Raw genomic sequence first — 16,797 nt, 5'->3', positions numbered from 1 at the left:
CAGGTTTAAATGGTCAGGTTCCTTTTAGTGGTGGGTTAGGAGTCCTGTGGCCAACGAGCCCTCCCCAGTTGGGGTATCTCAAAAAAGGGGACCCAGCAAGGCCGGGCCCTCTGTGGTAGACTGCTGTCCCCACAGCTGCAGCCACTCTGCAGGGCAGCCTTCACCTGTCCCTTCTGCGGAAGTTGGTGGAGCTGCCGTCCCAGCTCTAGCTGGAGGCTCTGGCCACAATGACTGATTTAGGCCTGGCCATCTTACCCAAGAAGGTGGAACAGAACCCTCGCTGGACCCTCCTAAGAAAGGGACAGCTCTCCCGCTGGTGCTGTTGGCTGGAGCAAGAGCGCACTGGTTGGGAGGAAGGCAGCCTGACAGTGAGTCTGTCCCATCCCTGTGTTCTTGAGGTGAGTCTTTAACCTTACTGAATCACGGTTTCCTCATCTCTACAGAGGCATGATACAACCGCCACAAAGCTTGTCTAAGGACTAAACTGAAACATGTGGGACACAAAGCATAGTTTCTGGCCCTCAAGGATCCCTCAGAAACAGCACCAGTTTGGAAAGAGTGTTGGGAGGTGCCTTTGGCAGAGGGAGGAAACCTGTCCAAGGAAACTGATGCAACTTTAAAATTTCTCATCCTAGAACTACTGCCTTTCCTGGTCAAATTTATATCTTCCCTTCTGTTGATTGTGCTGCTCTTTAGATGAATGAGTAATAAAATGAGAACATTCATGTCATTTCATTATTATAATTATCCCACTATCTACAAAGGGGTTGGGGAGGGCAGGATTGGGAATTTGGGATTAGCAGATACAAACTATTACACATAAAATGGATACACAACAAGGTCCTACTATAGAACACAAAGAACTATATTCAATATTCTGTGACAAACCATAATGGAAAAGAATATAAAAAGAATGTATATATGTATGTATGGGGCTTCCCTGGTGGCTCAGATGATAAAGAATCCACCTGCAATGTAGGAGATCTGGATTTGATCCCTGGGTTGGGAAGATCCCTTTGAGAAGGAAATGGCTACCCATTCCAGTATTCTTGCCTGGAGAATCCCATGACCAGAGAAGCCTGGCAGGCTACAGTCCATGGAGTTGTAAAGAGTCAGACATGACTGAGTGACTAAGGACGCACATATATAGGTATAATCGAAACACTTTGCTATATACTTAAAACTAACACAATACTGTTAATCAACTATACTTCAGTGAAATTTTTTAATTAAAAAAAAAGTACATACCAATATTTGCTGGTGTTGTTTTTCTACTTGATAGCCTCCAAAATGTAATATGCCAGGTTTTGCCTGTATGACCTTATTATTCAGAAGATTCGCATAAACCTCTGTAAAAACAATGCAGATAAGTATACCACGAGATGAGACAAAAAAAAAAAAAAAATTAAGTGAAAGAAGATCCTATCAACAAGGACTCCCTTTAACTTAGGATATTTTATGCACATGAAGTTTCAGACAGAGGATACAGCTGTCAACAATTAATGATGTTCCACGTGAACTGAACTGCTTCTCCCACTGTTTTAACATTTTGCTTGGGAGATATTACCATCATGAGACAAATTCACATTTGTTCTTTATTATCTATTAAAATAAGTTGCTCTGTACACATTTTGTACAAGTCTTCATAATAAAACAAGCCTGTAAAGGACACACACTGTATATAATACTGTGATTGTTATGTAACGCACATCCACTTCAAAGAATGCAAATACCAAGTGTTTCATTTTATTGCTGTGTATTCAACTGTTACTATTTGCTTTCCTCTGAACTGAATTATAGTGTGATACAGAATAATCCTAAGGTTCTGAATAATTATCACTCTGGATGGTAATGACTCAATTTGCTCTTGACATGTGCGTGTCTTCAAAACTTGCCCCAGCTCTGCTGTGCTTCATGCCCCAGCTCTGCCGTGCTTCATGCCTGGCATTTGTTTATAACCCTCTGTTGTTTTCATTTTATAAAAATCAAGCCCAGGCCTGATTCTGACCAGCAAACTGCCTCCTTTGAAGTGAATGCACTGTCTGGTTTCTCACAAATGACAGCCTTTCCCCTTCGGCTGTACCCAAACCTCATGAGTCACAGATACCCTGACCCCAGCCTCCACTCTCTGTGACTTTGTATTCCACTAAAGTGGGTGTGAAATGTTTGGTGTTTTTGTTCCTCCAGTGATGAGCAGTCATTGTCGTCAGCTTTGGGCCAAACTGAAGGGCTAGACTAGGGTGAGGATGGTGTCTCAGGGGGACTGTGACAGGGTTGTCTGGTAAATTTTTAAGTATTTTTTTAAATATTTATTTTTATTTATTTGGCTGTGCAAGGGCTTAGTTGCAGCATGTGGGATCTAGCTCCTTGACCAGGGATCAAACCTGGGCTACCTGCACTGAGAGCGTTGAGTCTTAACAACTGGACCACCAGGGAAGTCCAATTTTTAAGTATTAAAATGAACATTACTTGGTAATTCTTTTTAATGCTGAGAGTTTTGTTTTTAGGGCCACAATACAGATGTAAAATGGGCATTGCCCTGTTAATACCCAGAAACAGTCAAGTATACTGACTTGAATTCAGTGTGTTCTAAAGTAACAACAGAGCCACACCAAACGCTGCAGGTCCCTCATTTCGATGGGCCTTGAATGGTGAGCAGGAACCAAGCTGCTTGAGACATGGAGATCTGGACACTGGGTGGCTACAGCCGAGCACCAACCCCCCACTCAGCTGAGTCACCCTGGTGAATTCACTTGAGCTTCTGGAGTCTCAGCTTGCCCAAGAGTAAAATGGAAACAGTATTGTGATGTTAAGATGGATTCAGTGAGAATACAGGCAAAACGATTATCCTTCTACACAATAGCTATGGGATTTACCAGGCTTTCTAGGCTAAGGATGTGCACAGAAAAAGGCAAGAAGGTATAAACCCAAGTGGTCTTGAAGGAACAGGAGTAACAGGTGTGGCTGGAAGTGGGGGACGGGAGGAGTGAGAGTGGACAGTTTCCAGGCAAAGGGGGCCAAACGATGAGCAAAGGAACCGAAACTTTATTCTTTACACGAGAGGATCCCCTGAGAACATTCAAACAGGGTGGGGATAGGAGCCAGCCTGGATTCTAGGACAGAAAATGCCGGGGGGTGAAGGGTGGATGGGAGGAGAGTGTGGCTAGGGAGGAGAGCCAGGCCTACAGTAGTCCTGGTGGCCTCCTAAGGACAAAGTATGGACAGAGGGCAAAGACACTTGAGGATGTGAAGGAACAGAACTTGGTGATTAATTTTCACCACAAAAGTCTACCAGTTAAGCAAATGGATCTAAATAGAATCATTGTTCATAATAATAAAAACTATCACAAGCCTGTAAAACAATATAGATCAATCAGCACCCAAAATTCCATTATGCTTTCTGGACTTTGGATCCTCTGGGAAGACCTGAGTTGTAAAGCAAACCTGTTTTCTAACCACTTACTTGACTCTAGGAGATGATTGGGTACTTCTTTTGGTCTCTTGGGTTCCTCCACTAGGTTCCTTAAAAGGAGGGGTGACACATTTTGAAATGGTTCTTCAGCATTCTTTACTTCTCTGCTGGGGGTTTTCACTGCTGCCATTTTATCGTGAAAAATGGAGTCTTCTTTTTAAAGCCAAAGGTCCTTTCCTGGGAAGAAAACAGGAGTAGTATAATCATCCACAGAAAACCACACACCATTGACAAATGTACCTCTTGTCACTGTGTGGTTTGCTGTGGCTCAGGCCTTCCCCACCTCTCACTCTGTGCCCACACAGGTTGTCCTGTTCATCTTGCGTCACACAGCAACCCCAATGCCATGTTGTAACCAAAAGTCGGGTCCAGCTGTTCACTATTCAAAAGCCAATAAAGAGGCAAGGCTGGTGGAAAAGAAAGTTTGCTTTATTTTGGATGCCAGCAAGCATGGGGCGGTGGACTTCTGTCAAAAGGATGACTTACCACCCCCCACAACTGACAACCAATGGACAAGAGCTTTTATAGACCAAGGAAGGGGGCTACATACAGAAACAGCACAGCCAGCCCTAACAGTCATCTTGAAATCGGTCATGCAGTGATCTGACCAGTGTCATCTTGATTGTTTTAAGTAACAGTTAATCTTTAGTTCTAGTCGACTTGTCCACTTTCTTTGAGGCCACTTCTTTGGAGGTGGCAGCTTATGTCATAGTCATGTACGGATGTGAAAGTTGAATCATAAAGAAGGCTGAGCGCTGAAGAATTGATGCTTTCGAATTGTGGTGCTGGAGAAGACTCTTGAGAGTCCCCTGGACAGCAAAGAGATCAAACCAATGAATCCCAAAGGAAATCAAGCCTGAATATTCATTGGAAGGACTGATGCCGAAGCTGAAGCTCCAATACTTTGGCCACCTGATGCAAAGAGCAGACTCACTGGAAAAGATCCTGATGCTGGGAAAGATTGAGGGCAGGAAGAGAGGGGGTGATAGAGGATGAGATGGTTGGATGGCATCATCGACTCAATGGATACGAGTTTGAGGAAACTCTGGGAGATAGTGAAAGACAGGGAAGCCTGGTATGCTACAGTCCACGGGGTCACAAAGAGCTGGACATGACTTAGCAACTGAACAACAAATGTCATAGCTACAGCCTGGTCATCATGTAGTTAACTTCTTCTCCCCGGTGGTGGTTTCAGTCTCTATAAGACAGCGCCGAGGATATGGCTCAGATTACCTATAGCCCGTGAGAAGGAACTAAAGGTCCTTGACTTTGCTTATGGACTAAACCATTATTATTTTGTCCAATTTAACTGCTTTTCTCTACTTTTGCATTTTCTCACTTCTCTGATTGAACTTATTCTTTGGCTAAGTTTTCCCACAGACAAAAGGCAGACTGAGGATATGGAAGGAAGGATATACGGTCCTGCTCTGTTTCAGAGTCACAGCTCAAAACTCTTCTGTGGTCCTTAATTCTCCTTAAAAGCTTTTCTCAAAATGTAGTGTTGATGCTTTCTGAGGCTCTCGTGGCCAGTGAAGTTTGCAAAATGTTGAAGTCAGCAGTTAAACAGGACTCTCTTTTTTTTTTTTTCCAAATTTGCTTGTGCTGGGTCTTCATTGTGGCTCGAAGGCTTCTCCAGTTACTGCACCCGGGCTGGTTGCCCTGTGGCATATGGGGTCTTACTTCCCTGATAAGAGATCAAACCCAAATCCCCTGCCTTGGAAAGCAGACTCTTAAGCTCTGGATCACCAGGGAAGTCCCAAACAGGTCTCTTCTTTATGAGATTTCTTTGATTCAGTTTCTTAGATGAATGTGACCATGAAACCCTTTAACACTGGGAGATACTGGCAAAATGAGTCATCTTCCTAGGCCCCTCTGTGGGGAGAGGATGTGGAAAGCCACAGACCTCCTCCCCCGCCACTGGGCACCTTCCTAGGAGCTCTGTTCTAGGACACCGGGTCCCAGCTCATGCCACACATTTTGGCAGACTTGCCTTGGGAGTCTGATCCTGCCCTTCGACGTTCTTTAGCAATTGCTGCCTTTACTGCTCCTCTGGTGTTAATCACGTTTTGCCTTGTGATGACACTTTACAAATCCCACATGTCTATATCTTCCACAGCTAAGTCTCTAAACTTGGGGGCTGCTCAGTGAAGCCCCTGGAATTGGATGTAAAATCATATGTGGATTTTTATGTGCCTTTTTGTGTGTGTGTGAAGGCTCATGGTTTTAGATTCCTTAAAGACTACAATATCAAGCAAAATACACTGCCCATAGCGAAGAAATGCTTAATAATCACTTTCTGAAACAAGTTTCTCCTTTCCCCTCACGGCCCATCCCCCTTCACTGGCATGGCTGAGGGTATTCACTCCTCAGAACAGCCTCCATCTCTCCCGCCAATCGCTCCTTCAGCCTTCCTCCAACCTTGCTCCAGCCTTCCTTCCCCTCCAACCGTTCAACATCTACCCCGGTTCACTCTCCAGCCCTCTTCCTTCAAATTCCCTGCCTCTACTTCAGGGCGGCACAATAGCCAAACGGTTGTCACCCGACTCCTATCCCAGGTCACTCACCTCCAAGGTGAACTGTCCCCCTTCGTCCCTCCTCCCCACCCCCTCCCCAGGCAACCTTGGTTTCGGGCCCCAAGCTCTGCGGAGCAGTCCCTTTCACCCCTGCCAAAGGCCTGCTCCCCTCAGCGCCCCTTTACTCCAGCCCCTGCCCGGAGCACGGTCTACCCCTGACCCAGGCGCCACCCTCATCCTTATTTCACCCCTTGGGCCCTACCTCTCCTTCGCCCCCGCCCAAGTTGACTTGCGGCTGGACACCCTCCCGGGGTCCAATTCGCTCGCCCCCGACCCCGCCCCGCCCCAGCCTTAGGTCCCAGGCCGCTCACCCCAGAGCGGGTTCCCGGGAGGGAATCCGCGGGCGCAGCCACCGTCTTCGAGCGTCGCCATGACGACGCGGACGCTCCCGGGGTCGCGGCCGGACGCGACCAAACTCCCCTGGGACGTGGGGGAGGAACCCGGGCAGCCGCCGGTCGAGGTCTGAAAGTGGTGGGTTAGTTCTGGGGACTTAGAGCAGTCTCTGGAGTCTGAGTAAGAACAGAGAGAGCGACTTATAGCGTGCGAATTCCCAAGGAATTCCCAAAGGGAGACACAAACATCTGGGCACCTTGAGAGGAGTTGGTGGCCTAGCGTGGCTGAAGGGGTGGGGCTTACCACTCTCAGTGGGTGGAGCTTCCCCGAGGGCAATTCAATCCTCGATTCCGTACTGTGATACAGTTCATTTTACAGTTAATATTATGATAAGTTTCAAATTTCAAACATATACAAAGCCAAGCAGAATAGTATGGTGAATCTTCAACACCAACCCACAACAATTATCAACTTATAATTAACAACTTATAATTAATCAACTTAACATTTCCTCTACTCCCTGTATTTTTTTTTTGAAGGAAATCCCAGACATTATAATGTCATCCCAGACACCAATCCCAGTATCAGTCATAAGTATTTCAGAATATACCTCCAAAAGATAAGGAGCCCTTTAAAAAATATAACCGCAATCAGTACCTAAAACATTACGTAATTTCTTAGTAACTTCAAATACTTGGTACTCAATTTTCATAAACGTATTTTTTGAGTTTGAATCACAGTTCAAATAAAATCCACACATTATAATAAACTGATGTGTCCTTTAGGTCTCTTTTTATCAGTAGATTCTCCCTCCATATCTTTTTATTGTTGTTGCAATTTATTCATTGAAGAAACTGTTTCTGTCCTGATAATGATACTTAGGGATGATAAACCATGAAACTGGACCAGCTCCCCAGACCTCCTGCTCTGTTTACTTCGCTCTGCTCACCCACGGACATTATTCCTTACACTGATAGCTCAGGTTTCTCTTCCTAGGATCAGTCCTTGTCTTGCTCCCTCCATGTATGAGGTGTCACTTGCTCAATGTTATTTGTTGCTTCATGGTGATACGAGATTGTCATACGAATCCAATAAGGATACCTGCCTTTCCCACACCTTCATCACCGTGCTGCATGTGCTTTTGTCCCGACCTCCAATATTCACCTTTCCCATCTTCCCATTCTCCAACTCCTCCCTTCTACCTTCCATCATCCCTGATTAAAAATAAAAAAATCTACCCATCTTTCAAGGCTCTCACTAGAGACGGTGTATCTGCTATTGGCCCCTTAACCCTCCAGACCAGAAGGGCTGTTTCCTTTCTCTGGGCTCCCATTCAGTTTGTTCTGTCATCCTTGTCGCATTTTTTATATATATATGTGTTTTAAGCTCCAAAATTCTTAAGAGGAGAAGACTATGCCTTATCTTTGCATCTCCCACAGCCCTTAGAGCAGGCCTTTGTTCATAGTGATTACCCAGTAACTGTTGGCTAAGTGGGTAAAAAAAAATTCACTTGCTTATGTTGTAGATTGCTTTAGTTCTTTCTGTTTTGTTGCCCCCAAAAGGTTGTCAGTTTCAGAACAAGTATTGTTTCCCATATCCTTAACTTTTCCACCTGAGTTCATCAAATGCTTATCTTCATACACTTTTAAAAATATATATTTATTTTTTTGGCTGTGTCGGGTTTTAGTTGTGGCACACGGCATCTTTCATTTTAGCAGGTGGGCTTCTCTCCTGTTGTGGCACACAGCCTTAGTTGCCCTGTGGTATGTGGGATCTTAGTTCCCCCACCAGGGATTGTACCTTCATCCCTTGCATTGGAAGGCAGATTCTTAACCACTGAGCCACCAGCAAACTCCCTCTATATACTTTTTAATGAGTATTGGATAACATTTTTTAAATTTCCCCTTGTTTTTAAATAAATTTGCCAAATTCTCTATTTTTTATGTTAAGATAGCTAGATACGGATGTAGATATAACATATATTCTCTCTACAGTCAATTAGCCAAACTGCATATTATTGTGTAGTATTTACTACTGGTCATCTGCCTCCACTGTCTTAAAATCAGAACCCGAGCTTTGCTAAGGCTTCTCCTTAATCCCTACTTCCCTAGATCCCACTTAGATTCTTTTTTTTTATTTTGTAATAAATTTATTATTATTATAATTTTTTTACTTTACAATATTGTATTGGTTTTGCCATACATCAACATGCATCTGCCACGGGTGTACACGTGTTCTCCATCCTGAACCCCCCTCCCACCTCCCTCCCCATACCATCCCTCTGGGTCATCCCAGTGCACCAGCCCCAAGCTTCCTGTATCCTACATTGAACCTGGACTGATGATTCGTTTCTTATATGATATTATACATGTTTTAATGCCATTCTCCCAAATCATCCCCCCTTCCCTCTCCCACAGAGTCCAAAAGACTGTTCTGTACATCTGTGTCTCTTTTGCTGTCCCACTTAGATTCTGATTAGTCTACACCAATCATGGAATTCCCAGTCCTCTTGCCCACGATTGATTTACGGTTGAAAATGTAACTCAATTCTGGCCACAGAGACATCAGGGGAGGGCTTCTGGGGGACTTTGGAAGAAGACATCGTTTCTCCTAAGAAAAGAGACATACAGCACCTTTCTCTTTCTGGACAGTGTGGTGTCCAGAAGTGAGTCCTTAGAAGTGCAGCAGCTTTGGGGCCATATGGAACCCGCACATGAGGGTGACAGTGAAGGTGGCGAGGAAGACAGCGGAATCGGAAGAAGAGAGTAAGACACCATGTGGAGGACATCATCTCATCTCTTGACCATTTGGCAACCAAATCACACTACTTTCTTTCCTTTTTTTAAAAAAGTTAATTCATTCATTTATTTTTGGCCACGCTGGATCTTCCTTGCTGCACGTAGGCTTTCTCTAGCTGTGGCGAGCCGGGCTACTCTTCAGTTGTAGTTGCGCAGGCTTCTCATGGTGGCAGCTTCTTTTGCAGCACAGTGTGGGCTCAGTAGTTGTGAGGCATGGGCTTAGTTGCCTTGCAGCATGTTGAAGCTTCCTGGACCAGGGATCAAACCGGCGTTTCCTGCATAGGCAGGCAGATAACCACTGGACCACCAGGGAGGTCCCCATTACCTCTTTCAGCTAAAAACATTCTGACACAATGATTTCTAAACACTCACTATTCAAAAGTGTAAGCAATAGCACAGAAACTTCCTAGAAATGCAGACTTTCAGGTCACCTCAGACCTTCCAAATCAGAATCTGCATTGTAATAAGACCCCCCCACCCACCCCGTGCCAAGAGATTCATGGACACATTCAAGTCTGAGAATCACTGAACTGATGCCCTACAATGCTGGCTTTTCTAGATCATCAATTATATAGTCAATTCATTTATGTGTTTCACATTTATTTCACTTAGCATTTGCAATGAGCAGAATACAAAGGTATCCCAGCCTCTGCCAAACTTGTTCAGTCGTTCAGTCGTTTAGCTGTGTCTGACTCTGTGACCCCATGGACTGCGACACACCAAGCCTCCCTGTCCTTCACAATCTCCTGGAGCTTGCTTAAACTCATGCAATGGAATAGGTATGACAGGAGGCACGGAAGATTTTGCACAGGGGAGCCATGAATTTCCTTTCCTGAAACTCCTTGGTGGCTTCACATTGTACAGAAAATAAAACTCAAAATCCTTAACACAAACTTCGAGGTTCTGCAGGCCCTAACTGCTCAGTCCAGTCCTGCCTGAATTTCTGACCTCAAAGTTCATAAAAACAGAATAAAATGGTTGTTGTTTCAAGCCTGCAAGCTCTGGAATGGATCAAGGTGCAGCAATAAATAGTCAAAAACTTGCTCAGTCCTGCTCAGCCTGAGAATCCCTTCCTTAGAGGGAGCTAAGCCAGCTTTTCCTGGCTTCCCTCACTTAATCAGGTCCCACCCCACCATCCTGTCTATCAGCTCAGGGCCTCCCTTCAGTGTTTTTCATAGTGTGTGATTCTAGACTGATGACTTTCCATTTCTGACATCTGTCTTCCTAGACGATAAGTTCAGTGAAGTTTGACTTGTTCACGACTGTATACTCATCACTTTGCACACTACCTGGTATATGGTGGGACCTCCACAATATTCAGAGAATTAAGTAATTAATGAGTTATGCCAAGAGAGTTCTAAACTTATATATAATATTCATTTAGAGCATACACATATGTTCGGAATATAGGCAATATATTCTTATGGTTCAAAATTCAAAAAATAAAAAATGTCCCTCTTACTCCTGTCCTTAAGCTACCAGTTTCCCTTTTCTAGAGGTAATACATATTGCCAGATTCTTATTTATCTGTCAAGGCACATGCTATGCACGCATGCATGCTCAGTCACTCCGTTGTGTCTGACCTTTTGCTACCCTATGGACTGTAATCTGCCAGGCTCCTCCATCCATGGAATTTTCCAGGCAAGAATACTGGCACAGGTTGCCATTGCCTACACCAGGGGATCTTCTTGATCCAGGGATCGAAAACGCGTCTCCTGAGTCTCCTGCATTAGCAGGCAGATTCTGTTCTACTGAGCCACCTGGGAAGCCCATGCTATGCATACACAACCAGTTATATGTATGCTTGTATTTGTAAGCAGTTCATTCCCTATTGAGAAGCCAAATTACTCATTCTTCTGTTTCCTTTTTTCCCCATTTACAAATAAATCTGAGTGATCATGAAACTGTATGCCACAGAGTTCGCAGAAGTTGATAAGTAACAGAAATCCTTGAACTTGTCTTACAGAACAACAGATAAGGGAACAGTCTGTTAAAACACTTTGCTTCTGCCTTCGTTATAATTGGCCTTCATTGTTTCTGTTTGCTTTAGTTTCTTTTTTTCTTCCTCCTCCTCTTTCTTCCTTCCTTCCCTTCTTCCCTCCCTTGCCTCCTCTTCCTTCCTCCCTTCCTTCCTTCCTCTCTTTAATCACCTGCATTCTCAGTGTCACTGCCGCAGTTACTGTACAAGACCTTGGAGTCAGCTCCTGTCCTGTGTGAGCCAGCTGGGGCTGCTTGGGACCACTGATCCTAAAACTGGGCCTGTGCAGATGTCCTATGAATAGCCTTTTGTTTCTTGATAAGTGTTGCAAAAAATTTCAGCCACTTGTCATTTGACTTTGCTGTTAATGGTTTTTGGTTTGAAGAATTAAAAAAAAAATTTTTTTTTATCTTGTATTCATTATGTATTGTGCATGAGTGCTAAGTCACCTCAGAAGTGTTAGATGTGGTAGTCACTTAAGTCGTGTCCAGCTCTGTGCGACCCCATGGACTGTAGCCTGCCAGGTTCCCCTGTCCATGGGATTCTCCAGGCAAGAATACTGGAGTGGGTTGCCATGCCCTCCTGCAGGGGATCTTCCCAACTCAGGGATTGAACCTGTGTCTCCTACAGGTCCTGTATTGGCTGGAGGGTTTTTACCACTAGCACCACTTGGGAAGCCCGCCATTAGATATTGCTCCATAACAAATTACCCCCAAACTTAGTGACTTAAAATAACTACAATCACTTACAATCTCTCATGATTTCTGTGGGATGGGAGTTTAGACAGGGCATAGCAGAGATGACTTGTTTTCTGCTCCATAAAGTCTGGGACTTCTGGAAGACCCCGAAATTGGGGAGGTGGAACAGTTGGAAGGCATCAGCTGGCAGTTGATGCTACAGCTGCCAGCTGCAAGGGTAGATGAGGATCTTGGCCATTATACCCACAAGTGGCCTTAACTTCCTCATGATACGGTCTCTGGATTCCAAGGGCATGTATCCCAAGAGAAAGCCAGGTTTAAGCTGTATTTTCTTTTAAAAACTTTAAAAATTGAAGTATAGTTAATTTACAATGTGTTAATTCAAGTGTATAGCACAGCAACTCAGATATATATGTGTATATATTATATACATACAGGCTTCCCAGGTTTCCCTGATAGCTCAGCTGGTAAAGAATCCACTTGCAATGCAGGAGACCCCAGTTCAATTCCTGGGTTGGGAAGATCCCCAGGAGAAGGGAAGGGCTACCCACTCCAGTATTCTTGGGCTTCCTTGGTGGCTCAGACAGTAAAAAATCCACCTGCAATGTGAGAGACCTGGATTCAGTCCCTGGGTTGGGAAGATCCCTTGGAGGAGGGCAACCCACTCTAGTATTCTTGCCTGGAGTATCCCCATGGACAGAGGGGCCTGAGGGGCTACAGTCCACCGGGTTGCAAAGAGTTGGACACGACTGAGCAACTACGCACAGCACAGTATAGGCTTCCCAGGTGGCGCTAGTGGTAAAGAACCACCTGCCAGTGTAGGAGATGTAAGAGACACAGTTTCGATCCCTGGGTCAGTAAGATCCCTGGAGGAGGACATGACAGCCCACTCCAGTACTCTTTTCTGGAGAATCCAATGGACAGGAACCTGGCAGGCTATAGTCCATTGGGTTGCAAAGAGTCAGACATGACTGAAGTGACTTAGCATACATATATAAAGAATGCTGCTGCTGATGCTAAGTCACTTAAGTCGTGTCCGAGTCTGTGTGACCCCATAGACAGCAGCCCACCAGGCTCCCCTGTCCCTGGGATTCTCCAGGCAAGAACACTGGAGTGGGTTGCCGTTTCCTTCTCCAATGCACGAACGTGAAAAGTGAAAGTGAAGTCGCTCAGTCGTGTCCAACTCTTTGCGACCCCATGGACTGCAGCCTACCAGGCTCCTCCACCCATGGGATTTTCCAGGCAAGAGTACTGGAGTGGGGTGCCATCGCCTTCTCCCATATAAAGAATATACATATATACATACTTTTTTAGATTTTTTTTCCTTATAGGTTATTAAAATATATTGAGTATACTTCTCTGTACTATACAGTAGGTTCTTGTTGGTTATCTGTTTTATATTTAGTATCATATTTACTTTAATCTCAAATTCCTCATTTATCTATCCCCCACTCACTAGCCTTTTTGGTTACTATGTTTGTTTTCTATGTGGGTTTGTTTCTCTTTTGTAAATATGTTCATTTGTATCATTTTTTCATGTTCTGCATATGAGTGATATCATATGATATTTGCTTTTCTCTGACTTACTTCATTTAGCATGATTATCTCTAGGTCTATCCATATTGCTGTAAATGGCATTATTTCATTTTTTATGGCTAAATAATATTCCTCTATGTGTATATGTGTGTGTATATTTCACATCTTCTTTCTTCATTCATCTGTCAATGGATATTTAGATTGCTTCCATGTCTTGGCTATCATAAACAGTCCTGCAATGAACATAGGGGAGCATGTATATTTTCATTTTAATTTTGTCCAGATATATGCCCAGCAGTGAAATTTCTGGATCATATGGCAACTCTATTTTTAGCTTTTTTTTTTTTTTACAGTAATTTAAAACCTTCAACTTTATTTTGAACAAAATACAAACAAAATTTATCAAAATCTTTTGCAGAAAGTTCAATACCATTGTACAACACACAGGTTGATTTTCAAAGGTTCGAGCAAACATGAACTATGGCTTATAGCTGGCAGCCGAGAGAGAAAGCATGTTTGATCATCTAAAATATTGTTTCATATTCATCAAATGCATCATTTTTTGATGAACACACACACAAAAATACTTTACCACAAAAATTTTGTCACTCAATTACAACAACTCTGATAATGTATAAATATTTGTAAATTTTGACAACTACGTCTTCTGTTTTGATTAGTAAGATATTACAGCTTATTTGGATGAAATTATAAAATATATGTGCATCACAATCAATCACAAATATGTTTATGCTCCATAAGCATCTTAATTTACTAAAAGCATTGTTCTTACATTACTTGGCCCCACCACAATTTGTATTTGTCATTAACACCATAAAAATAAAGCATTTTTCTCTAATGTTAAACATACATCTGAATTTATAATAGCATTAACAATCATGTTCCCTTCAACAGAATGAACTTCTAAAAGCTTCATTTTAATACCATGGAGCAGATGAAAAAACACACACACTATTGGAAGTGACTTGTTTGAGGACTCTCATGCCATTAATATGAATCCATCTTTACTTAACTGTTTATGAATTTCCTCCAATACTGGCCGAAGATATCAACAGCTATTATTTCACTATCCATAAATAAAGAAGAAAATTTGAAATTGAAAATGAGCAAAATTCATTTAGAATAATAGTTATTTGATCTAAATGATAAGTCATGATTGGCAGAGTGATGTGTAGAAGCACCACCTACAGCTGCAGATGTTAGCTCATCATCTTCAATGGTCTTCTTTTTTTAATCAATTGTTTATTAGAGTTTAGGTGATTTACAATGTTGTGTTAGCTCCTGCTACACAGCAAAGTGAGTCAGCCATTCATATACATACAGCCACTCTCTTCTAGACTCCATTCCCATATAGGTCACTGCTGCTGCTAAGTCGCTTCAGTCGTGTCTGACTCTGTGCAGCACCATAGACAGCAGCCCACCAGGCTCCCCCGTCCCTGGGATTCTCCAGACAAGAACACTGGAGTGGGTTGCCATTTCCTTCTCCAATGCATGCAAGTGAAAAGTGAAAGTGAAGTCGCTCAGTCGTGTCTGACTCTTAGCGACCCCATGGACTGCAGCCTACCAGGCTCCTCTCTCTGTCCATGGGATTCTCCAGGCAAGAGTACTGGAGTGGGTATATAGGTCACTACAGAGCACTAAATAGAATTCCCTGTGCTATACAATAGGTTCTTGCTAGTTATCTTTTATATATTTGTTGTTGTCATTGTTTAGTCGATAAGTTGTGTCCAACTCTTTGCAACCCCATGGACTGTAGCCCGCCAGGCTCCTCTGTCCATGGGATTTACCAGCCAAGAATACTGGAGTGGGTTGCCATTTCCTTCTCCTAGTTTTAGCTTTTAAAGGAACCTTCATGCTGTTCTCCACAGTAGCTGCATCAATTTACATTCCCATCAACCATGTAGGAGGGTTCCCTTTTCTCCACACTCTCTCTAACATTTTTTATTAATAGATGTTTTAATGATGGCTATTCTGACTGGTATGAGGTGGTACTTCACTGTAGTTTTGATTTGCATTTCTCCAACAATTAGCCACATTGTATTTCCTTTTATGACCCAGCCTTGAAAGTTGTTCAGCATCACCTCCTTATTCTGTTGAGTCCATTACCAAGGTGCATTCAGGTAAGAAGAGGGAACATAGGTCCCCCCTTTCCATGGAGATGGACCAGCATCTTAAGATCATTCTCTGTTCCTCTGGCCGCAAATGTGAATATTAGCCTATAGAACTACTGCAGCTGGCTTGCTACCAGCTTGAGGTTTTCCAGATTAGAAGAGGGCAAAGCCAAGAGAACCACAGGCAAACAGAACCTGAGCAAGATTTGGTCCACCCTGAAGCAGGCCCTGTCTCTGAACTCAGTCATGGGAGCCAATACCCAGTCTTATTGCTGCTTTAGCCCCTTTGACCTGGTTTGACTATTATCTGCAGCCACATGCATCTTAATTGGTTGGTACATCTAGACAATTTAATTGTGCTGAACTATTTTCAACCTCATGGCAATGCTGAAAGATTGGTATTATTTTTTCCATGATACAAATGAGGAAATTGAGGCTTAAAGTGCTCAAGTAACTTGCCCAAGGTCACCCAGCTAATTGATGACTAAGTCAGGATTTGAATCCAAGTTTGTCTGTTGCCAACATTTTTTTTCTGTGTGCCAAGCCAAACTGCCTTAGTAGGCAGAAAAGTGGGGAAGCCTCTGGGAGGCCAGGTGTACCTGACCTTTATTCCATCCAGTGAAGATAAGGCTTGAAGAGCACTAGCAACACTGTCTTTCAGATGCGGTTTTATTTGTTCTCTTTTATTTGATCTGTTTTAATGCTAATATTTCATACAAATATTTAAAAGGATGCTGACAAATGGAGGAGGAAAACAAAAGTAAAGTAAAAACAGCTTTCTTGAAAAAGCCAGCCCCCATTTCCAGAGTAAACAATGAACCTGAGTCATAAAAACCTCATTAAAAAGTCAGTGTTATACCTTTGTACTTCAGCACTGAATAGGAAATCATGCTGGCCCCATTATTTATGGCTCATCAATAATGCATTAGCTTGACTCTCAGAAGAGCTCACACGCAGAAGAGAACAGACCTTTTTGTTTGGTTTATTGAGCAGCTGAAGGGGCAGAGCAAGTTAGTTTCATTGGTGTAGTCATTAGGGAAGGCTTAAACCTGGACCCCCAGGCGTAGTCAACTCCTCACCCTCTCATCCCACCCTCACCCCCGCCCCCAAAGCAGTCCTTGCAACTCATGCATCACATCCCTGGGAAGCTGCCATAAGTCCATGCAGGGCTCTTTTTGTTACAAGTGACAGAAAATAATTTAAAGGTTAAAGAAAGATTTTAAAAAATTATCCATCTAAGAGAACTACACTCAATACCCTGTGACAAACCAAAATGG

The 16,797-nt window shown here is 43.3% G+C and overlaps 1 protein-coding gene across 3 annotated transcripts in view; it reads right to left on the bottom strand.

The window, feature by feature from the left end:
• Positions 1 to 6,669, bottom strand: part of CFAP221 (cilia and flagella associated protein 221) — a 133,638-nt gene extending 126,969 nt beyond the window's left edge. The window contains exons 1-3 of one of the 3 annotated variants that reach the window (XM_024981066.2): positions 6,357 to 6,669; positions 3,464 to 3,649; positions 1,249 to 1,349 (exon numbers count right to left, since the gene is read on the bottom strand). In XM_024981066.2, the coding sequence (XP_024836834.1) occupies positions 1,249 to 1,349; positions 3,464 to 3,602 (240 nt within the window). In that variant the 5' untranslated portion in view covers positions 3,603 to 3,649; positions 6,357 to 6,669. The remainder of the gene's footprint in view (positions 1 to 1,248; positions 1,350 to 3,463; positions 3,650 to 6,356) is intronic. The other 2 variants (XM_059878644.1, XM_024981052.2) reach the window with 2 other exon arrangements.
• Positions 6,670 to 16,797: the final 10,128 nt, after the last annotated feature.

Source organism: Bos taurus, chromosome 2 (genome assembly GCF_002263795.3).
Source record: "Bos taurus isolate L1 Dominette 01449 registration number 42190680 breed Hereford chromosome 2, ARS-UCD2.0, whole genome shotgun sequence".
NCBI classification, from domain to species: Eukaryota; Metazoa; Chordata; class Mammalia; order Artiodactyla; family Bovidae; genus Bos; species Bos taurus.
Note: the sequence above shows the minus strand (reverse complement) of the source record. Positions and strands in the feature narration are given on the sequence as shown.